This window comes from Lithobates pipiens, unplaced genomic scaffold, assembly GCF_037356315.1.
Source record: "Lithobates pipiens isolate NorthernLeopardFrog02 unplaced genomic scaffold, aLitPip1_a1.2 Scaffold_23, whole genome shotgun sequence".
In the NCBI taxonomy this organism is placed as follows: Eukaryota; Metazoa; Chordata; class Amphibia; order Anura; family Ranidae; genus Lithobates; species Lithobates pipiens.
In genome coordinates, this window is record NW_027507785.1 from 3,362,525 (window position 1) to 3,385,297 (window position 22,773).

The 22,773-nt window shown below is 45.4% G+C and overlaps 1 protein-coding gene across 1 annotated transcript in view; it reads left to right on the top strand.

Moving 5' to 3' along the window:
- The first annotated feature begins 21,414 nt into the window (after positions 1-21,414).
- LOC143927162 (vomeronasal type-2 receptor 26-like) overlaps positions 21,415-22,773 on the top strand; it is a 66,113-nt gene continuing 64,754 nt past the window's right edge. Inside the window, exon 1 of the mRNA XM_077451111.1 lies at positions 21,415-22,161. Within this exon, the coding sequence (XP_077307237.1) occupies positions 21,415-22,161 (747 nt within the window). The remainder of the gene's footprint in view (positions 22,162-22,773) is intronic.

Below are 22,773 nucleotides of genomic sequence, written 5' to 3' on the forward strand. Positions count from 1 at the left end.
TTATTCCATGACCATGCTGTTTTTGCCCCTTCAACTGAGAGTTCCTGTGCTCAAACTCTGCCATGACAACAAGTTAGCAGGCCATTTTGGGGTGACCAAAACCACTGATCTGATTTTGTAAACCTTTTGGTGGCCTACCCTCAAGGCAGACTGCCATGCTTACGTCAATTCCTGCCCGGTATGCAATCACAGCAAAACGGAAAATAATAAATCATGGGGTCTTCTACGCTCCCCCTGCCTGTTCCTTCCAGACCCTGGGAACTGATCAGCATGGATTACATAGTGAAGCTACCACCCTATGATGGGTTTACATCAATATTTGTTGTTGTGGACCGCCTTACAAAAATGGCTCATTTTATTCCTATAATTGGTACTCCTTCCATGGGGTCCCTACCAATATTGTATCGGATCGTGGGGTCCAATTCACCTCTTAATTCTGGAAGGAGCTCTGTCTTGCTCTAGACATCGAGAACCACTACAATGGACAAACGGAATACACAAACCAAACTCTTGAACAGTACCTTTGTTGTTTCTCCATCTTAGTCCAAGGCAATTCGGAGTCCAAACTTCCTTGCACAGAATTCGCATACAACAACGCAATACAATCTACCACTAAGCAATCACCGTTCTATACCAACCTGGGATACCACCCTTCATTTTCCCCTGTCCTCCCTGCTTCCACTTTTGTCCCGCTGTCTGGAACAGAGTGGAGTTTCTACAGTACAACTTAGAGCTCCTAAAGGATACTATGGCCAAGGCACAGCTGGAATATAAGACAATTTATGATCGAAGGCGGCGGGTGGACCTGGATCTTCAACCAAGAGACAAGGTTTGGCTGTCTACCAGGCATTTGAGGTTGGCCTGTCCCTCCAAGAAATTGGGCCCTAAGTTCATTGGACCCTTCCCTGTCCTGTTCTGATTCAGCCCTGTTGTCTACAAACTCAAACTGCCCTCAACTTACCGGATCCACCCGAGTCGCATATCCACACTCCAGATCTTCTCCGGCAGTTCTTTCATTCCGAATGGGCGTCCGGAGGCCGCCTCTTCTGGGGGGCTCTGTAAGAGTCCAGAGCTTACTACGCATCCACCAATGGTGCGTTGCCGCAAGAGGAAATCTGTGCCAACTGAGCATGCGCCAAAGATGCCTTAGTGCGCATCACCTGCGCAGAAGACTTGATGAAAAAGGCAGGATGCTATTGCCTAGAAACCTGAGACCACCCACAGGGCGCAGCCCATTCAAGAAACAGCTCCCATTGTAAGTGCTTCCAGCAATGCACAGCCACCCTTCCCCCTCTCAGCCTCATGGCCACTTGAATATGTGGCAGCCATTTTCAAAGGAAACTTCAAAACAAAACCTTTACGAAAAAAATATTCTTACACTTATGGGGACATGTGTCTTGAAACAATATACACAACAGGCTTGGTCCCATACAAAGGTAATAATCTCTATTCATACATTTATATTTCTCATATACTTATTACACAACATACTGTTACTTAAAAACATTTTAGGTTGTATTAAATGGGTCCTATAGAGGAGGTATAGAAGTATCCCAAACAATAGACCTATCATTACTGACAAACATACAATTAAAATCCCACCATTCTACCAAAAGATGAAAAATTTGTAACATACCCCTTTTCCTCAGAACAACAAAGTATTTCAAACAGTTTGATGCCCTGGACTGGGATCCTTTCTCTCCCCTTGATCCGATTGTGTAGGAGGTTCTGTTCGCTCCTTAAATGGCCCACCATCTGACGTGGAGATTTCGTTATAAGCTATGCGTAATCCATGTCTCTTGCCCTATTAAGCTCCCTTTCAGCCTTTTGGTATAATGCTTCTCAATAAACCAGTGTCTCCCGCATTTTCCCAAACAAACAGACATAGTCACCGTCCTCAAGTTACTAGCCCCATCACTCGACTACCTAGCCTCAGGAGCACAGGCACTTTTTATTCATCAGCAACAAAAGGAAATGACAAACAGTAAGTTATGGCCCCAACAGCCAAACGCTTCCTCCATGTAAAATGACATCACAGGAAATGACTACACAAGAAATGACTACACTAAAGGGGAGGGCATCCACCATCTTGATCAGCATGGAGCCCACTCAATACTGCTCAGAATAACCAGTATCTAGTAAGATCATTCTACTTGTTCTTACAGGCTTGAGAAGATCTGCAGGGACATTGCTACTGCTGTTGTCAATATATGGTACAAGTATATTAACAAGGCAGATATCAATGTCCTCTTATTAAAACAGATATGTATCGAAAAGGGATAGCGTAGCCACAACAGAGATATAATATGTTTCTCTCATTATGCGGACTTTGCTTCTCTAATGTGCATAGACATTTGAAGGCAAGAAGCCCAGTGTATTGCGCTTGATACTTACAAACTGGCAAATGCCCACACACAGAGAACACGTCTCCAAGCCCATGAGAAGATTTTCATACTGATGGTTTTATCGCTGGTCCCGATTCAACCTGAGTGCGCTCTGCTAGAGCGCTCCTTGGGTAAATCAGACACAGGGAGACATATGACAATCTATAAAACACACATAATAAAATTTCCACAACACTTACACATTTAACAACATCTCTAAGGTAAGCTGGGTTTCACAAGCCCCCTACCCAAAGTAACTAGCGTCACACAGGGCAATCCATCTCCACTCTATCCAAAATGAAAATAAACTGAACATTGTTTCATACTTATGTGACAGAAACGAACAGCGCTCCTACATCGTCCTTTAATCAATGTAACTTGCAAATACAGTGCTGGTAATAAATCAATAAATAAACAGCTCTATAAGGGGGATCCAAAGAATGGGTGCTTCTGCTGTGCAGTGAACTCTCTGGCACCCGCTTTCACTTTGTTAATAAATCCCTCTCCCTATGAAGTGTACACTTATGCCGCATACACACAGCCGTATTTTCCATCGGACTAAACTCCGTCGGCATTTCCGATGGAAAGATTTAGAACATGTTCTACACCTAAGTCCGTTGGAATTGCCAGCAGAAAAAGGTTTTCTGACGGAAAGTCTGGCCGTGTATACGCAGCATTATGCCCTGTACACACGACCGGACTTTCCAGCAGATTAGGTCTGACGGACTTCCCGCCGGAATTCCGGCGGAGTTCCGATGGACTTTTCGAACAAACGGACTTGCCCACACGTGACTGGACTTTCTGGCAGACTAGGTCCGCCAGTCTTCCCGACGGAGTTGCGACGGAGCTCCCACACACTTGCCCACACATGGACCAAAGTCCATTAAAATTGAACGTGATGAGTTACGATGGGACTAGAAAAAGAAGTCAATTTCAACGCTTTTATCGGCGAGATTGAAACCTTGTGAGCCCTGTCGCCTGGTATGGATTTTAAGGGGAAGCTCCTACGCCAAAAAAAACAGCGTGGGGTTCCCCCCAAAATCCATACCAGACCCTTATCCAAGCAAGCACGCTGGCCGCTCAGGAAAGGGGGTGGGGACGAGCGAGTCCCCCCCCCGAACCGTACCAGGCCATATGCCGTCAAAATGGGGGGTGGGGGCATTGGGAAAGGGGCGCACCCTGCCTCCATTTGACATTCTAGCTCGGAGACAACCAAAATCTGACCGCAGTGAACCCATTAACCAAATTCCAGCTAAACCACTGTTAGCTGGATTACCACCAATGGGACACATAACACCGATGGGTCCCAGACTCTTCCGTATCTGAGGTTTCTTCCTTCGTCCGCAAAGACCAACAACCAGCCACAGCACACAAGGGGAAAACCTTCCCCTTGTGTGCCTCGCCACATCCTCAATGCTCTCTGTAAGCATTGAGGTGCACCCCATCACCATGAAGTTAACGCCAGGTATCAACTTCCAGCTCCAAGTGCCTGATCGCCTACCCCTCATTCCGCACAACAAATCTGCCTACCTCCCTGTTTACTTTCTTCCTGGCCTTGTTAATCCAGTCCACTGACCTCGCTAAATCGACAGGTCGCTCGTGACCACACTATTAACATCTCTGGAAAGGCCATGTGGAGCCAGAAGAAATCAAATTTGAAATCTCGCACAATATCCAACATGGACCTGAGCCCCAAGCCATTGCCCCTACATGTAGAATGTAAGGCAGCCTGTCCAAACGTGAAAATCTGTGCACTTCTGGAATGATCCCGCAAGTATAGCTGCGAGTAGTTTTAGATTACCTTTTTTCCTTTAGAAATGTCATTTAGCTGTCAGACTGTTCTAAACATGGGAAACATGCGCCCCTTTACAGGCATACTATAGACACCCCCCAGGTACCAAATTGAAAGGAATATTACACTTTTATTGTTTCACTTTAAGCATTATTAAAATCACTTGTCCCGAAAAAATTGCAGTTTTTAAAACATTTTTTTTGCATTGATACATGTCCCCTGGGACAGGAGCCGGGTCCCCAAACACTTTTTATGACAATACCATGCATATAAGCCTTTAAAATTAGCACTTTTGATTATTCATGTTCGTGTCCCAGAGACTTTAACCACTTCCCACCCGGCCAATGCACATATATGGCCGGGTGGGAGCCGTCTACTTCTGATAGGATGTTCAGGAAAATCCTTCAGAAGGAGCGAGATTGTGCGCGCGCGTACCCGCGCAGCGGCGCGACCCTGATATGCTCGTGTCACCCGGACACGGCGCATCTCAGATTGGCGGGAGGGCTCTGTGATTAGCCCTCCTGATCACATGACGGCCGTGTCCAATCACGGCCGTCATGTGATGTAAACAAACAGCCGGTTGCTAGGCAATCGGCTCCTCCTCTCCTCACACAGAAGTCATCGCCGAGGAAAGGAGAGCAGATCGCTGCAGCCGGCTGATGATCAGTGAGTATGAGCTGTTTTTTTACAGCTTTTTACTCACTGATCATCAGTCTAGTGTAAACACACAACACACCACACAGTACAAACACAATGTCCTCACATATGTCCCCAAAACACACATGTCCCCAAAACATACATGTCCTCAAATAATAAAAACACATGTCCCTAATAATAAAAACATGTCCCCCACATATGTCCCGCTAAAATCACTAGTCCCAATGATTACCTGCACACATATATACATGATCATTTGCGTACATATGTCCGTGATCACACAAACCAATTATTATACACTTAACGGAATTTTTTTTACCAAAAACATGTAGCAGAATACATTTTGGCTTAAATTTATGACAAAATTTGATTTTATTGGATTTCTTTTAAAATAGAAAAAAGAAAATATTGTTTTTTTTTTCAAATTTCCGCTTTTTTTGCGCTTATATCGCAAAAAATTAAAAATGGAGTCGTGAATAAATGACACCAAAATAAAGCTCTATTTGTGCGAACAAAATGATAAAAATTTCATTTGGGTACAGTGTAGCATGGCCGCGCAATTGTCACTGAAAGCGCGAGAGCGATGAAAGCTGAAAATTGGGCTGGGAAGGAAGGGGGCGAAAGTGCCCGGTATTGAAGTGGTTAACGGTGTTGCGTGTTCAAACTAATTTTTTGCCTGTTTGCATGTTTTGGATGTGAACCGAACGGAGGGTGTTCGGCTCATCCCTACCTCCTGCCCATACCTGCAAACCCAAAACACAGCCACATCAAAAGACCTGTACGATACAGCACATATTTCTGGGTTAATCGCATCATTGACAGATCCCCCTTTGTAAAGGAAAGATGGTGGATCGACCTAAATTTATTTGGCTCCTTATTTGGCACTACCCCCAGAGGGGAGACCACCAAATCCAGTAATGGCGAACTAGTGAATGGGTCACCCATGCGGCCCAAAGCCACCTCCTTCCGTAATTTATCCGAAACTGCGTCCTCATGTTGCAAAGCTGAGCGCAGGTTATGAGCCACAGGAGGCACATTGACCAGGGTAGACGGAATCCTAAACCCCTCTAAAAACCCCATGCTCAAAAACCACGCCACCCCCCTATCCAGGTACCTATCGAGAAATGGCTGCATCCTTTCCACTTTCACCCGCATCCTCCCTTTTTCTAACAGACCCCCCGACATGACCCTTTCCTTTCTTAAAACAATGGGACAATGGATGCACACCTCTGCATCCTGAGCATTCGTGCTTGTACTTTCAGGAACCCCCAAAACTTGCAGGAGCCCTCATCTCATTATATTACCAGTACACCCCCTTTTTTGTTGTGACCAATTGTCCAGAGTTGGAAGGGCCATCGCCCCTCCCCCCCCCCTGAAAAATACAGACTTGTTGTCTTGCCGACGTCATAAGTCGCATCCACAGACTAATATTCTTTTGATCCCACCGTAATGACGTCCGTATTGCCCTCCTTTGCCTCAACTGTTCATCATAGCGCAACCATGCCATTCCCCCGTAGACTCTATGTACCTCACCTATGGCTTCCAGATAGCAGAACAGTGCTGACAATGTTGTGGGTTCTTCTCACCAATTACGCTAGCCATTATGGTGAAAGCCTGGAGCCAATTCTGGAAAGTCTGTGGAATAAGCCTGTATCTCCTCTTCTCCTCATCCTCCTTCTTATGATCCTCAGGCTTCTCTCTGTCTAAATTGAATTTCTCCAGTGGCAGAAGTGCAAATATCTCCACATACTCACCTTTCCATATCTTCTCCCGCATATCCGGTTTTAGGTGAGCCCCAAAAGGCCCCTCAAAACACACATAAATCTCACACTTTGCAGCGTCTACCAGCCTGACCAGATCCTGTTTCTTAGCTGCCTCCCCTGCCGTGTCCCCCGCCATCATCTTGGGAGACTCCTCCTGACCTACCACCCCCATTACACTAACCTCGGGCATTGCCGGTGCCGTGGGAGGTGTGGGCGCAACCCCTATGACAGGATTCCCCGATATCGTGACCACTCCCTTTTCCTTGCGCTACCCATGCCGTTGCCGGTGATGTGACCCCACTCGGTTCTGGCTCAAACCTTTTTATCAACTCCTTTAAACCAACTCCTTTAAACCCGCCAGAAACCCCTGTAACCCCAGATCTGCCGTGGCATGCTGGCAAATGGGCAGAATGGGGGAAGCGCGTGGAATTGCCCGCTGCAGGACATTCTGACTACCAGGCCTAGTCCCAACACCCGCACCCGACCTTTCCTCCCCCACAATATACATTTGAGAAAAAACAGACTTACCAGGTTGCCACCAGCCGATGGTCCTGCCTCCATCGCGGCTGGACGTCCTCGCGGCACTTCATCATCCGACAGTGACAGCTCACCCTCAGACTGATCGACCCCCATGTCTTAGGCTCCCACTGACAGCCCTTCAAGGCATTCATCCCCAGATGCCGAGGATTCGCGCTAAGCTCTGCCACTCCTCCACACACCAGATCCACCCACTGACTTCCTGGATGCTTTTCCTGGGCCTCTGCCACCTGCACCGCTCTGTCAGCCTGGGTCTCTGGCTCTGTCCCAACGCTGCAGATGGAAAAGGCCCAGCGGCCACTGAAGATCACATCCCAGGCCGAAGCCCCGCCCCTGCTGCACGATCGCCAGAGGCATAGCCCGAAACTTCCGTCTCCCTCCGCATGTCTTGCCTAGTGGGAGTGGCAGATCTGCCAGCAGCCCCACTAGCCACGCTAGATTCCTCCCAGGACCCCCTGCTGCGCACCCGCCCTTTGCTTATGTCATTTTATTTCTTTACTCTGGGCTTTTCTTTCCTGATGCCTCCATGGCAACATACATGTGATGAATCAATAACTCGCTACCAGGAAGGGAAGCTTCAGAAAATCCTATCATAAGTAAGTGAGTAAGCTACTGGCTTCACACAAAAGAGAGTAAGCCCATTAGTAGTGATGAAGGAATGTGCCGTAATAGAACCTGATTGGCACTTCTGCCTGTCGTATTGGCTGGCATCTCTGCATAAGGTGCCCATGATGTCCAGATGCTGCTGAAGAAACGTACTTTCGATGGTTGCAGTCCAGTCATATAGCGAGACCTTAGAATTAACTTTAGGGACCGCAAGGTGATTGTGCGCTGGAACCTTCTACCATTGCTTGCATGCAAGTGTGCCATCATTTTATTGGGATGTATTGAAGGAATACTAACTTCACTTAAGTTGGTCAAAGCAATCCCACTATGGGATAGGCAAACAAACACCCACAAGCTCTTGATGCCAAGACAACAACCTGTGAACTGCCTGCAGCTTGAAGTGCCTCCCCAAAAATTCATATGCCAGAAGCTGCCTTCAGATAGGGACAAATGTCCACCTGGTAGAAAAACAATTGAGCACTATCCACGATACCCTCCCCTGCAAGGCTGGAGCCTGATGTTTTGCCAAAGATACCAATCTATTGTTTGCTACTGTAAAAGTCTGGGTCCACCTGAATAATAAAGTATGCCACCTTCGTGGCATTGTCTGCTTTCCTAATGGCTATGCATAATGGGCCGGAGAGGTTCTGTCTGCCTCTTTAAGGTGGTCCTAAAGTATATATTTGCCAGCACACCATGGATCGACACAAAGTAATGTCCAAACGAATAGTTTATTCCATGATCACAACACAAGAAGAGTGCAATGTTTCAGAGTCACACAGGACCCCTTCATCGGGCATGAGCCTGATGAAGGGGTCCTGCGTGACTCTGAAACATTGCAATAAACTATCTGTTTGGACGTTACTTTGTGTCGATCCATGGTGTGCTGGTAAATATCTACTTTGTGACTTGAACCAGAACCAGTATACAGCTGGTTGTTGCTGCAGCATCCAAGCTTTGAGAGCTTATCCAGGAACGTGTGCGACGAGAATATGAAGTATTACTTTAAGGTGGTTCTGACACACTCTTCAGGCCATAGTGTTGGTGTTTGCAGTATGGAAGAGTATTTTCTATACCTCGGACCGGATTTCTAGTGCTCCTCTCATGAATATTCCTGTCAGTAGGTCAGGCTGGGCTCCTTAGCCGAGGGAGAGGCATTTAGTACCCAGATGCACTCTTTTGGCAGCAAAATACCTTCCTGGTCTGATGACTGTGAATGAGCTATCTGTAAGCCGCTTGGTCTTTAAACCCATGTTCCTCAACTCTTCTGCCTTCCTCCCACTCCTGGCAACCTTCTTACCTTGCCCACTTCCAAGATGGCTTCCTGGTAATCTTGCCCCACTTCAAGATGGCCACTGGGGAAGTACTTGCTGAAACCAAAGCTGGCCCCCTCGTGAGCTCTATCCACTTGACTTGTTCACCATAATGCATTATTCCCTTGAATGTAGACATTTAGCTTTCTCTTCCGCAATTGCCACCAGAAAACATACTGGAAGACAGTGCAGCTGCAGCCCACCCGGGAGGAGATGTCACACACAACTTATGAGGTCATTCACTGATAAATTCCAAAAATTGAGAAAACATACTTGTCTTGGAAATGCAGTGTCACAGTTCCATGAAGCCACTCACTTCCGGGAGGCAGGCTCCAGACACTGACCGCTGACCTCTTCTGAGGAACATAGGCTGCACTGCTGCATGCGGGGCCAGTAAGCACATGATTTTTTTACCCAAAAAGATCCACAGAAGGGGCTCTCTGCCTTATCAGAGCATTTTGCATCCCAAGGTCAGGGACTGCGCTACATGAGAGGCTGAACCTGAGCAGAAGACCACCAAAGGTGGCAGGCAAGGGCTTCTTCTCTTCACACTGGCTGTGAGTTCCATGAGGACAAAATAAAAAAGGAATGGGCTGTTGTGTGGGTGTTAACTTTTTATATTCATGCACTAGTCCTGTGGGCAGAAGTAGGTGGAGCTACTATCACATGTATGCTGCCATGGAGGCACCAGGAAAACATTTTTGCCTTGAGTTATAGTTATTTTTAGTAAATCATCCCTGATGATTGTTTAATTTTTTCATATTTAGGTTTCTATGCCTTACTGCTGAGAAACTGTTCCAAAATGGTAGAGACTCATCCAAATTGTTGATTATATTTTTATATTCTTTAACCACTTACGGACCTCCCGCCGTCGTTATACATTGGCAGTTTGAAGAGGAATATTGTTGTTATGGCAGCAGCTAGCTACCATAACTCCGGTATCCTCTTCTTCAGCGGGTGGTCCACTTTCAGATAAAAGTGGTCTCTGTAGCACATTTGCCACAAGATTTTATTGGGGGTGGGAGAGAAGCCCCCCTCCTGCTACGCTCCCGTCATCTCCGCTGCTTACTGGAGCCATCAGTAGCGGCGGAGACGATCAAGTCCATTTTTCTCTGAGCCTTGACGCCGAGTGAGGGAAAGATAGCCCCCACTCGGCTCCATAGCATTGGAGGGTGGAAGCGATGTCACTTCCGTCCAATGCTCTTAAAAGGGGATTTATTTTTTTTAATTGACATTATTTTTTTAATTGTATTTTAGTGTAAATATGAGATGTGAGGGAGTGCGCATGCGCGGAGTCTCCGATATGGACGCTTGAGCCGGAGCTCCGCCGAGTCCAGCCCCACCGACACCGAATGCGCACCGCAAGCAGCAAGCCCGAGGAAGACAGCGAGCGATCCGTCACCCCCTCACCCCAGGGAAGCTCTCCGTATGCCCAAAAAACAGGTCCGTAGAGACCTGGTCCCGCAATTCGACGGTTCTCCGCCGACTGGGTGTACCAAGATGGCCGCCGCGGCCCTGAAGCACGCTGCAGGGAAAGAAGCGCCTCCAGAAGCAAGGCAAGTGATTGCTCCGGCCTCCCTCAACTATACCCCATCTCACCAAAGTGGAGCATTGCATCCACCCACCCCTTCTCCAGCCTCCACAGAATCACTGCTGGGCAGAAATTTTGGGGACTCACCGTACTCCCCAGCGGGCCCTATCCTAGATCTGCCTCCACGGGGATCTCCTCCATTCCCTCAGTCTGACTTCGGCCCACACACAGATGACCTGCTGCACAAAATGTCAGCTCTTCTGGAGAAAGGCTTATCATCCATGGCCGCGAAAATAACAGGAGACATTAAGACAGACTTTCAAAACCTGGGAGCCAGGATGGAAGCGATAGAACAAAAGTTGGACATGACAGTGTCAGTAACCAACCAGAACTCGGAACATATCCAGACTTTACAGGACAGACTGGACACCGCCATACTTAGAATTGACGAACTGGAAAACAGATCCAGAAGATACAACTTCCGAATCAGGGGAATACCTGAATCCATAACTGATGTGGCGCAAGCTACCCAAGAAATCATCCAATCTCTGATCTCGGACATACCGCAACATCGCCTGGAGCTGGACAGGGTCCACAGGACCCTCGGACCTCCACGTAAGGATGGGTCCCCCCGGGACATTATCGCCAAGCCACACTTCTACCAGGTGAAGGAAGAAATTATGAAACAGTCCAGAGCATCTAAAAATCTGTCCTACCACGGTCATCCAATCCAAATATTCGCTGATCTGTCCCCTTCTACAATCCAGAGAAGAAGAGCCTTGAAACCTCTTCTACTTGTGCTCAATCAAAAAGAAATCAAATATTGGTGGACATTCCCCTTCGCTGTCAAATTCCAACATATGGGCAAGACCCATCTTTTCACCACTTTTCAAGAAGGAGAAAAGATTCTATTATCCCTGAAGTTCATCTCAACGGAAGCAGATATGGATACCTCAAACCAGAACTACAATCCGGCTAAACGCCCGCCCCCTGCTAGCCCAATTACCCCCCTGTGGAATAAGCAGCAGTCAAAAAGATCTAAGGAACAATCTCAGACCTGAGGCTGGTCTATACCTATGTTTTTCTTTGTTCCCAACCTTAACCTCACTCCACGGCGGAGCACTACGAGGTTACCTCCCCCCACCACTTGAGAGCTGCGGCTCATGGATCTCCTGGTGACTGATCTTTCCTCTACTGCGGGCCTCTTTTACTTTCCCATCTTTAACTGAATGGCTCTCTGGATAGCCTCATCACACGATTAGCCAAGAATACTGATTGGACTTTACTAGGCCAGCGACTCATACAGAGTTTTGTTCTCAGCGGAAGATACAGCAGACTCCTCTGCGCTGGAACCTTCTCTAGAGAGACATTTGCAACTCCTACTGTAACTGTTATTGGTTCTCTCCTGTGCCTTATGCCTCCTGCTTCCACTTCTCACCCTTTCTCCCTTTCCCCAATATCCTCTCCCACCTTTCCCTTCCTTCCTTCCCTCCACCCCACTTCTCCCTCCCCTCACTCCTCCCCCCCCTTCCCCATCTCTCTCCTCTTCCTCATGTTGTCCTAGAGCAGGAAATCTTTCTCAAACCTAACCATGTTGTTATTGATTTGATTCAGGTTCTACACTAGGGCCCGCAGCGGGGTCCTACCCCGTTTATAGTTCTTCCTTTCACTTATGATTATTTTATAGTTATACTTGAAGTCTACGAATTCTGTTATCATTCCAACATATATTGTTAGATTCTTTAATACGTTTCAACGAAGTTTTTTCTTGATATCGGTGCTTAGTTTATAATCATTATTATCACTTGGAGGTGTTTGGCGTTGGATTCGTCCTATGTGCCCTCCCCTATCCCACGGAACCCTTGTGATTTGTGGGCTAGGGTGCCTGCCTTGAGATATGCAGGCGTTCTCGGTTGGGGTCTCCTCTGGGGGATGTTTGAGTCCCCAGGGGCAGACCTTGATTCACCAGAGGGAGTATCCTCTGGATTTTTCACCTTCTTCTGTCCTTTACTTTCTTCCTTCCTCTTTTCCTGCTTCTTTTTCTCCTCTTTCGGCTCATCTCTCATTATTCTCAGTGGTCACTCATTTTTTTTTCTCCCTACAGGCTTGCATAATCGCCTCTTATAGTGCTATGATCGAACTCAATGCTTTTCAATTCGGGACGTACGACCCATGGGACCTTCCGCAGATTTGTGTAGATGGACTGGTAAGCATCCTTTTTCTTTGTTTCCATGGCTGACCACCTAGGCTCTAGACTCAAAATAGCCTCTCACAATGTTCAGGGCTTAAACTCCCCTATCAAGAGGAAAAAGATATTTGACAGTTATAAATCTCTAAAACTGGATGTAATCCTAATCCAAGAAACCCATTTTCCTGATCGGTACAGCCCAAATTTCTTGCACCAACAGTTCCCTCAATTCTTCCTAGCTAAATCGGTTAACAAAACAAAAGGAGTAGCTATATTATTTTCTAAATCTAGTAATTTTGTCTGGCAGATGGACCGCAAGGATCCAAACGGGAGATATATTCTTGTTAAGGGGACAATAGACGGTCAGTTCTATACCTTCATCTCTTATTATGCTCCTAACAAAGGTCAACACAAATTTTTCCAATCCATGATGGTCGCTCTTGCCCCCCTAATGGAGGGCTCGGTGGTCATGGGAGGAGACTCCAATATCGCTTTAGACCAAGGATTGGATAAATCAAACCCTTCTAAAAGTAGACTCACTCGCCCCTCCAACAACAGTCTTAGATTCGCTAAATTAATCCATACCCATGGCTTGGTGGACGCCTGGCGCGAAGCCAATCCGACAAATAGAGACTTTACCCACTTCTCTGTCCCTCACCAGTCTTACTCTAGGATAGACCATGTCCTACTTCCTACACGACTCCTGCCCAATCTCATCAACTCCAAAATTATTGACACTGTTCTCTCGGACCATTCTATTGTCACTATCACTATACAGAAACCTACCTATAGGGCCAAGCCTTCTCTCTGGAGACTCAACGAGTCGATATTAACTGAGCCCTCTAGAGTGGTCGACATTAACAAAGCGCTCTTGGACTATTTTGATCTCAACAAGACAGATGGTGTCTCAGCGGAGACCCTGTGGGCTGCCCACAAGGTATCCGTTAGGGGGAGGATCATACAAATGGCTTCACAGATCAAACGGGAAAGGGAAGCAGACATTCGTAAGCTCGAAACCACTTATGCTGACCTCAGGGCTAAACACAAAAGGGATCCCCACAGGTTCCCTACCTCTCTTTTAGACTCCACTAAACTAGAACTTAACTTAGCATTAACGACGAGGGCTGAGAAACAGTTGAGATGGTCAGGGGCCAAATTTTACTCTCACACGGACAAACTGGGACGAATGCTAGCTAATAAACTCACTCCGAAAATGAGATGCAGGACTATCCCCAAAATCAGGACTCATGATAATATAACCACTTCTGATCCCGTAAAAATCATCTCGGCCTTCCGGGAATTCTATGCCAAATTATATAAAGATGACTGTCAGGGTCTACCTAGTCTCTCCACCAATTTTTTGGATTCTTTACCTATCCCATCCCTTTCGGACGAGCATAAAGCAATAATGGAGGAGAGAATTACTGTAGAGGAAACATTAGCGGTTATACGGAACTTGAAGAAAGGCTCTGCCCCTGGCCCAGATGGCTTATCGGTCCCCTATTATAAATCTTTTGCAGAAACTCTGGCCCCTTACCTGACAAATTTCTTTAACGAAAAAGTTTCGGGTTCCCCCTTGCACCCGGACTTGAACTCTGCTTTCTTGACAGTGATCCCAAAACCAGACAAGAACCCTGAGGTAGTAAGTAATTACAGACCAATATCATTGATCAATAATGATCTCAAAATCCTCACTAAAATACTCGCGAATAGATTAAATTCCTTTATCCGAGCATATGTGCATAAAGACCAGGTTGGATTTATTCCAGGCAGACAGGGCCCAGACCAGACTAGACGAACCATAGATGTAATCTCTATTCTCCAATCAAATTGGCCTGGTGGTCGTAAACAACAGGGGATGATTCTCTCACTAGATATACAAAAGGCCTTTGACTCAGTGTCTTGGCAATACCTCTTTGGGCTTTTGGAACGTTGGGGGTTTGGAGTTCGCTTTATGGGATTGATAAAAGCACTTTATTCTACTCCCTCAGCAATTATTAAATCGCAGGGATATTTATCCGCCCCTTTTAAAATTGCTAGAGGCACTAGACAGGGGTGCCCTTTATCCCCACTACTCTTCGCAATTGCGATCGAGGCTCTAGCAATAGCAATTAGGGTAAACCCTGATATCAAAGGGGTGGTATGTGGTCATCAGGAACACAAATGTGGATTGTTCGCTGACGACTTGATACTCTTCATCACCTCCCCCCTTATCTCTCTCCCAAATCTATGCAATATTTTATCATCTTTCGCGAAAATCTCGGGTTTGGAAGTAAATTTCTCTAAATCACAGGCCCTTAATGTCTCTCTCCCCCTACCTTTGGTGGCTTCACTTAAACTGAACTTTCAGTTTGATTGGAGTGATCAGACCATCAAATATCTAGGCATAAATCTATCTCCCAGGTTCGAAACCTTATATGAAAAGAACTACCCTCCCATGTTCCGCAAACTTGAACAAGATTTAAAGGTGTGGTCTTCACACAATATCTCCTGGTTGGGTAGAATCAATGCCATCAAGATGACCCTAATGCCAAGACTTCTATATCTCTTTAGAGCCCTTCCGATCCCAATACGGCTGGATCACCTCCGTGCTTTCCAAAGCAAGGTTCTGAAATTTGTCTGGGGGGGAGCAGGGTACAGACTACCCCAACAAACACTCTACTTAACACGTAAAAAAGGGGGCTTGGGCCTCCCACACTTATATAAATACTATCAAGCAGCCAGACTAGCGCAAATCTCAGTGTTATACTTCAACGGGGAGAAGCCTGACTGGCTACAAATAGAAAGTTTAGCAGCCCCACTAAATACTTTAGACTTTCTTCTATGGTCCTCGCCCAAAAGCAGACCTCCAATCATGGCTCCCACACTCTCCCACTCCTTAACACTTTGGGATAAACTAAAGCGGAACCCTCATATTGTCTCTAGCACGACCCCATTGTCACATATTTTCCGGAATCCCAACTTCCCTCCCGGTTTAGAAACTCAAGCTTTTCAATGGTGGCTTGATAAGGGGCTGTACCGAATAGGTCACTTCTTTTCTCACACTGGACCAATCTCACTTGCGCAATGCATTAGCAAACTAGACCTTCCAAGATCGGAGAGGTTCAGATTTAGTCAAATTAGCCATTTCCTACACAGTTTGTGGCTAGAAAAACCCAACCCCCCTCGTTTTTCAGAGTATGAGCTCTGGTGTGGTCAGTCGGTGGAACAAAGGGGGGGGATTTCCATTATCTACACATTGCTGCTACTCCCTACGGGGAAGTCCTCTTATATGTTGTCTTGGGAGGAAGATCTTCAGTTCCACTGGAGCTTGGAAACCTGGCAATCGGCCTTTTCTATGGCCTTTAAAGGAATAATAAATACTTCTCTAACGGAAGCTAGCGTAAAAGTAATTTCAAGATGGTACCTCACTCCTACGAGGTTGGCCAAGATGTTTCCTTCAGCTGACCCTTTATGTTTTAGAGGCTGCCATCTGCAGGGCACACTATCTCATGTATGGTGGGAGTGCCCTAGAATTAGACATTTCTGGAAAAAGATATTCATTATTATAAAAAATGTTACAGGTCTCGAGATTTCCAGGCTCCCCGAAACTGCTCTACTTAATGCACATCTTCCTCTCATCTCCAAATACAAGCGGAAGCTAATCCACTTTATTCTATTAGGGGCTAAAATAACCATAGCTAAGTCTTGGAAACAACCCAAGGTCTCCATTAGACTCGCCATTAGAAAAATCTCATGGATTATGTCCCAAGAAAAATTAGCTAGTTCTCTCTTAGATAAGAAGCAAAGTTTTGAACTGACCTGGGAACCCTGGGCTCAATACGTTGGGATCTCTTTAATTCCTGGGATCCCCGATGCACAAACACTAAGTTAGAGTGATCACTGGGAATACTTTATCTCCTTGCTACTCTCTCTACTTTCCTTTTCCACCTTTCCTTCTCTTTCTCTGTCTCTGCGGAGGGCTTTCCTCCCTTTCTCTCAGGGATTTTGATCAACCATAACAACAATTTTCTATAATTGGATACAGTTTTAACAAGGAGGGGGCTCTCCCTTTTTAGCCCTGATGAGAGGCACCGAGATCTCGTGCAGTGTGATCCCATTTGGGGCACGGGATCTGGTTCTCCTCTGTTACCCTTTCCAGGTTTTATTTTTCTTGGGCTATAATATAACTCTACCCTCATCTTAAGATGCCTTACCTGTTACTTCCGGTAGATTTCACCGATACCCCTCCACCATTGGTAGGTACAGTGACATATCGAGTTTTGACCTTCCTTCCTTGTAGTTTCGTTACTGAACCTCCTTAACTGGTGTTTAAAAATAATTTTTTTGACTGTATTGTTGTATGTTTTCTGGTACTATTGTTGTTTTTACTTGAGCTTGATTTGCTCTTCTTAATGTTTCAATTTCTCTGTTCTTGTACACTTTTGAACAAAATAAAATATTTTGAAAGTAAAAAAAAAAAAAAAAAAAAAATATGAGATGTGAGGTCTTTTTGACACCAGATCTCATATTTAACAGGTCCTGTCATGCTTTTTTTTCTATTACAAGGGATGTTTACACTTCCGAGTTCTCATAGCTATCAAAAATACAGTCGCATTCAAACTAATCTCAGTTACCCCTGACCCTCAAGGAAGATATATCATCCTTATTGGCAAAATCAGTAATGCGATCTACACTATGGTAAACATATATGTCCCAAATTCAGGTCAACTATGTTTCCTCCGTAAGCTGTGGAAAAAAAGTGCAAAGCCTCAAACAAGGGGCGAACCTTTCTATGTGGAGACTTTTACCTAATGCCAGGTGCCTCCATTGATGTTAGAGGCCCGTCCGCCAAGAAACCGCGCCCAACGCCACTGATCCAATTTCTCCAGGCTAATTCGTTGTTCGATATCTGGAGGTGTCAACGTGCTATGGAATGGGAATTCACATTCTTCTCAAAACCCCATTGCACCTACTGCAGAATAGATCTATTTGTGGGAGATAAGCAACTTCTCCTCAACGCTAATGGAACAGACATCCAACCTATAACATGGTCAGACCATGCTCCTGTCTCAATGGCTCTTGGGGACAAACCTAACAATTCCCTTTTCACCCATTGGAGTAACGACCCACACCTAATGGCAATCCCTAGCAATACAGCCCTCATTCAAAGTCGCTTGAAAGAATATTTTGATCTAAACAAATGATCAGTTTTAAACCCATCTATCGTATGGTCAGCCCACAAGGCATTTATTCGTGGTACGCTTATTAAATTTAGCTGTCAAGCCAAGCGCCAAAGAACACAGCAGCTAATAGAACTACTAGACAACATAACCAAATTAGAACCGATAAACAAAACAAAACCCATGCCATCCATCAGTGATAACATTTTTCAAGCCAGAAATTATCTTCATTCTTCCTTAATGCCAAACATGCTAAATTAATGGTGAAATTACGCACCACCTTCTACGCGGCTGGGAATAAAGCCAGCAAACTTCTAGCTAATCAAGTCAAACAAAGAAGAGCTAAACAAAGGATTCCCTACATCACACACCCCACTAGTGGTGACCAATTATATCACCAGAAAGACATATCAAATGCCTTTCGAACATACTATCAGACATTATACAACCTAAATGATGACCCCACAACTGCACAACCCACAGAAGATAACATTAAAACTTTCCTTGATCAATTGATGCTCCCCAAACTATCCCCCGAACAACTTACATCTGTAAATAGTTGTCACAGATCAGCTGCAGAGCTGATCTGTGTCTCACCTTTACTGCAGTGGGTCGGCTGGCATCTGTTTTTCCATTGTCGGGTGTTCAGCTCTGTGCACTCTGCAGCTATGAGTGTCGCCGCCCTTCACCTGTTGCCTAATATATGTTTCCTTCCTGCTACTTCCTGTCCAGCCCCTCATGTGCTTCTCTATTTAAATCCCTTTCTAACCAGCTACCATTGCTTGAGCAACGTTTGTTTCTGAAGCTCCCCTGTGTAACCTGTTTTACCTGACCTCTCGTGAACTGATCTTTTGTGTACCGACCCGGCTTGTTCTGATTACGTTGTCTGCAGCCCGCCCTGACCTTGGCTCACTATCCGGCTCTCCTTTGCTTCATCCATCCATCCTTGTCTAACAGTGTCTTCTGGTACTTCCCTAGCGAGCAGGGTGAACCCAGGGGTCGTGACCTGGGGTCAGCATGCAGCTAAGAGCTAAGTTCAAACCTTCTTGAGAGGCTCACTGGCAGAACATCGGCTGGCTCTTAGAATCCACGCCCTGGTGGAACCCGTGTCACCTGCTCGCCTGTGGGCTCACTTTAAGTAGTATAAGTAGTACCGTGACAATAGTCCATTCACAGCCACAGAAATCACATGAGCCATATCAACACTTCCATCTGGCAAAGCCCCAGGCCCTGACAGATTTTCGGCTGAGTATTACAAATAGTTTAACACCACTTTAGCTCCACACATGTGTCAATTGTTCAACGCTGCTGTGTCCTCAGGCGCCTTTCCTGACTAAATGCTATCTGCTAACATTGTGACCTTGCCTAAACCAGGGAAGGAGCTGGTTACCCCACCCAATTTCCACCCCATCTCACTATTAAACACGGACCTCAAACTATATTCAAAACCTATAGCACAAAGACTAGCTCCAATCATGCCCCATCTCATACACCCAGACTCTCACCTCCCGATCCAGCCATGTGGGCTCTCTGCCCTCCACAGCTCTCACCTCCCGATCCGACCATAGCAGCCATGTGCTCTGGCCGCTTTCATCTCCTGATCCAGTAATCAGACATGTGCTCCAGTAGCTCTCCACCCCCCCCCCCCCCGCACCTTGCATTACCACAGCTATAGAAGTGGGGGGGGAGGTAGCAGAGAGCAGCTGAATTGGGAGTAGTACAGTAAGAGCTCAACTGCCAATCCAGCCACATGGTCAGCACTGCCATAAGTATCTAAATTATCTCCTTCAGCATTAAGAACAGACCTGAGAAAATATTGAGCGGTATGTATCCACCATAAAATCGATTTGCGGCGGAATCACCGGAACCAGATGGCTTGCACCCGAGGGTACTTAGGGAACTCAGTCAAGTAATTTGCAGACCATTGTTCCTAATTTTTACTGACAGTCTACTGACTGGAATGGTACCAGCTGATTGGAGAAAAGCCAATGTAGTACCAATATTTAAAAAGGGTCCAAAATACATCCCTGGGAATTACAGATCACTTAGCCTAACATCAATAGTATGTAAACTCTTGGAGGGGATGATAAGGGACTATATACAAGATTTTAGTAATGAGAACGTTATCATTAGCAGTAATCAGCATGGATTCATGAAGAATTGTTCATGCCAAACCAATCTACTAACCTTCTATGAGGAGGTAAGTTGCCAACTAGATAAAGGAAGACCCATAGACGTGCTGTATCTGGATTTTGCAAAAGCATTTGACACAGTTTCCCATAAACGTTTACTGTACAAAATAAGGTCCATTGGCATGGAACATAGGGTGAGTACATGGATTGAAAACTGGCTACAAGGGCAAGTTCAGAGGGTAGTGATAAATGGGGAGTACTCGGAATGGTCAAGGGTGGGTAGTGGGGTCCCCCAGGGTTCTGTGCTGGGACCAATCCTATTTAATTTATTCATAAACGACCTGGAGGATGAGGTAAACAGTTCAATCTCTGTATTTGTGGATGATACTAAGCTAAGCAGAGCAATAACTTCTCCGCAGGATGTGGATATCTTGCAAAAAGATCTGAACAAATGAATGGGATGGGCAACTACATGGCAAATGAGGTTCAATGTACAAAAATGTAAAATATGAATGCAATCTATAGACTGGGGGGAGAACCTCTGGGGGAATCTAGGATGGAAAAGGACCTGAGGGTCCTAGTAGATGATTGGCTCAGCAATGGCATGCAATGCCAAGCTACTGATAACAAAGCAAACATATTGGCATTAAAAAGGGGATCAACTCCAGAGATAAAACGATAATTCTCCCGCTCTACAAGACTCTGGTTACAAGACGGCTGCATCTGGAGAATGTTGTCCAGTTCTGGGCACCACTCCTCAGGAAGGATGTACTGGAAATGGAGAGATTACAAAGAAGGGCAACAATGCTAATAAAGGGTCTAGAGGAGTGAACTTATTCTCTCTGGAGAAGAGAAGCTTGAGAGGGGATATGATTTCAATATACAAATACCGTACTGGTGACCCCACAATAGGGATAAAACTTTTTTGCGGAAGGGAGTTTAACAAGACTCGTGGCCACTCATTAAAATTTGAAGGAAAGAGATTTAACCTTAAACTACGTAGAGGGTTCTTTTCTGTAAGAGCGGCAAGGAGGTGGAATTCCCTATCACAGGTGGTGGTCTCAGCGGGGGGGCATCAATAGTTTCAAGAAACTATTAGATAAGCACCTGAACGACCACAACATACAGGGATATACAATTTAATAATGACATATAATCACACACATAGGTTGGACTTTTTTCAACCTCACCTACTATGTAACTATATGTAACTATGAACCCGTGAAGGCTTCTCGCAGAACCCCGGATGAGAAACACTGGTCTGTATAATGCCATCCCATTAAAATTGTTCTCAATATCTTATCCAGATCAGTTATCGAGTCACCGACCCTCGCCTGAGTGATGGGAAAATGTATCCAACTTTATTCCGTATGACCCCAGACGATCGGGTCCATTATAGAGCCCTTATAAAACTGTTGCTGCATTTTGGATGGAACTGGGTTGGAATATTAACAGCATGGGACGGCAGCGGTGATGAGGAGGCCCAAGAGCTGAGCAAGATGATGAGACAACACGGGATCTGTACAGAATATATCACTAAAATCCAAGAAGTTTTTAAAAAAGATGATTCTCGGAATGTCATCAATTATATTCTTGGTAATTCAACGGCTAAAGTTGTCATAGTGTGTGGAACTGCCAGAATGCACTTTTTTACTCCTTATATGTCCTCAATTTTAAATCAGATCACATTGATTGTCCCACCTTCATGGAATAAACTATATACTGCGAATATAAATGACTCTATAGCACTCAATTGCAGCTTCTTATTTGTTTGGCCACAACAAATGCCCATAAATGTCTATATTTATCCCCATGGATTCAACGTCTCCCACTGCTTACATGACCCGATAATGGAAGATATTTGGCTTTATATGTTTCATTGTCTTTCCCCAAACAAAAAGAAAAATGATCTTTTTTCTTTAGCGTATTCTTTTTTGCCAAAATTTTGTACCGGTTTAATAGAGTCGTCCTCCATATTTGCTGAAGATACACCAATACCTTCCTTTGCATACACGGCTGTATATGTTCTGGCCAAAGCTCTACATGACATGTACTACATGAAAAAAATATCCAAACACAATGGATTCCAGCACAGAGTAAGTTGGATAATAAGTGTTTGTATTACTCTGACCCTGTCCTATATTATATAATAATTATCAGAATGATCGGCCATCTCTCTCCTCTCTCTCACTGTCTGGATGGGATATTTTTGGTCTTTTATTCATATATATATATATATATATATAGCACTGACCCCCGAAGGAGCTGTTGGTTTTATTGGGCTTACCGTTACCTTCTTGATCTCATCTCTGTCTTGGGCTTTCCCGTGGTAGATGGCCCAAAGGATTGTAGAAACTGACACTGGATCTTCTTTTAGGTTATTTATTTGAAAATAGAAACAAAGTCTCTAAATTTAAGGTAGAGGGTTAGGAAGGAAGTTCAGGAACTTTTGGACTGCAAGAATAGAAAGTCCAAAGAGAATTACCGTTTCACAGCTGGATTCTCACAACCCCCGGATAGACCTCCTCTCACTAGGCCTAGCAGCCGGTAGGGTGTTAAGTAAAGCAAAGTCTCTGCCACAGACTTGGATGTAGAACACTTGAAAAAAAGTCTCTGCCACAGACTTGGATGTAAAACTGAGGGACGTAGACAAATTTAAAGAGCTATCACACGGTACCAGTATCTCTCAGCTGGTCCAGTGATACCGT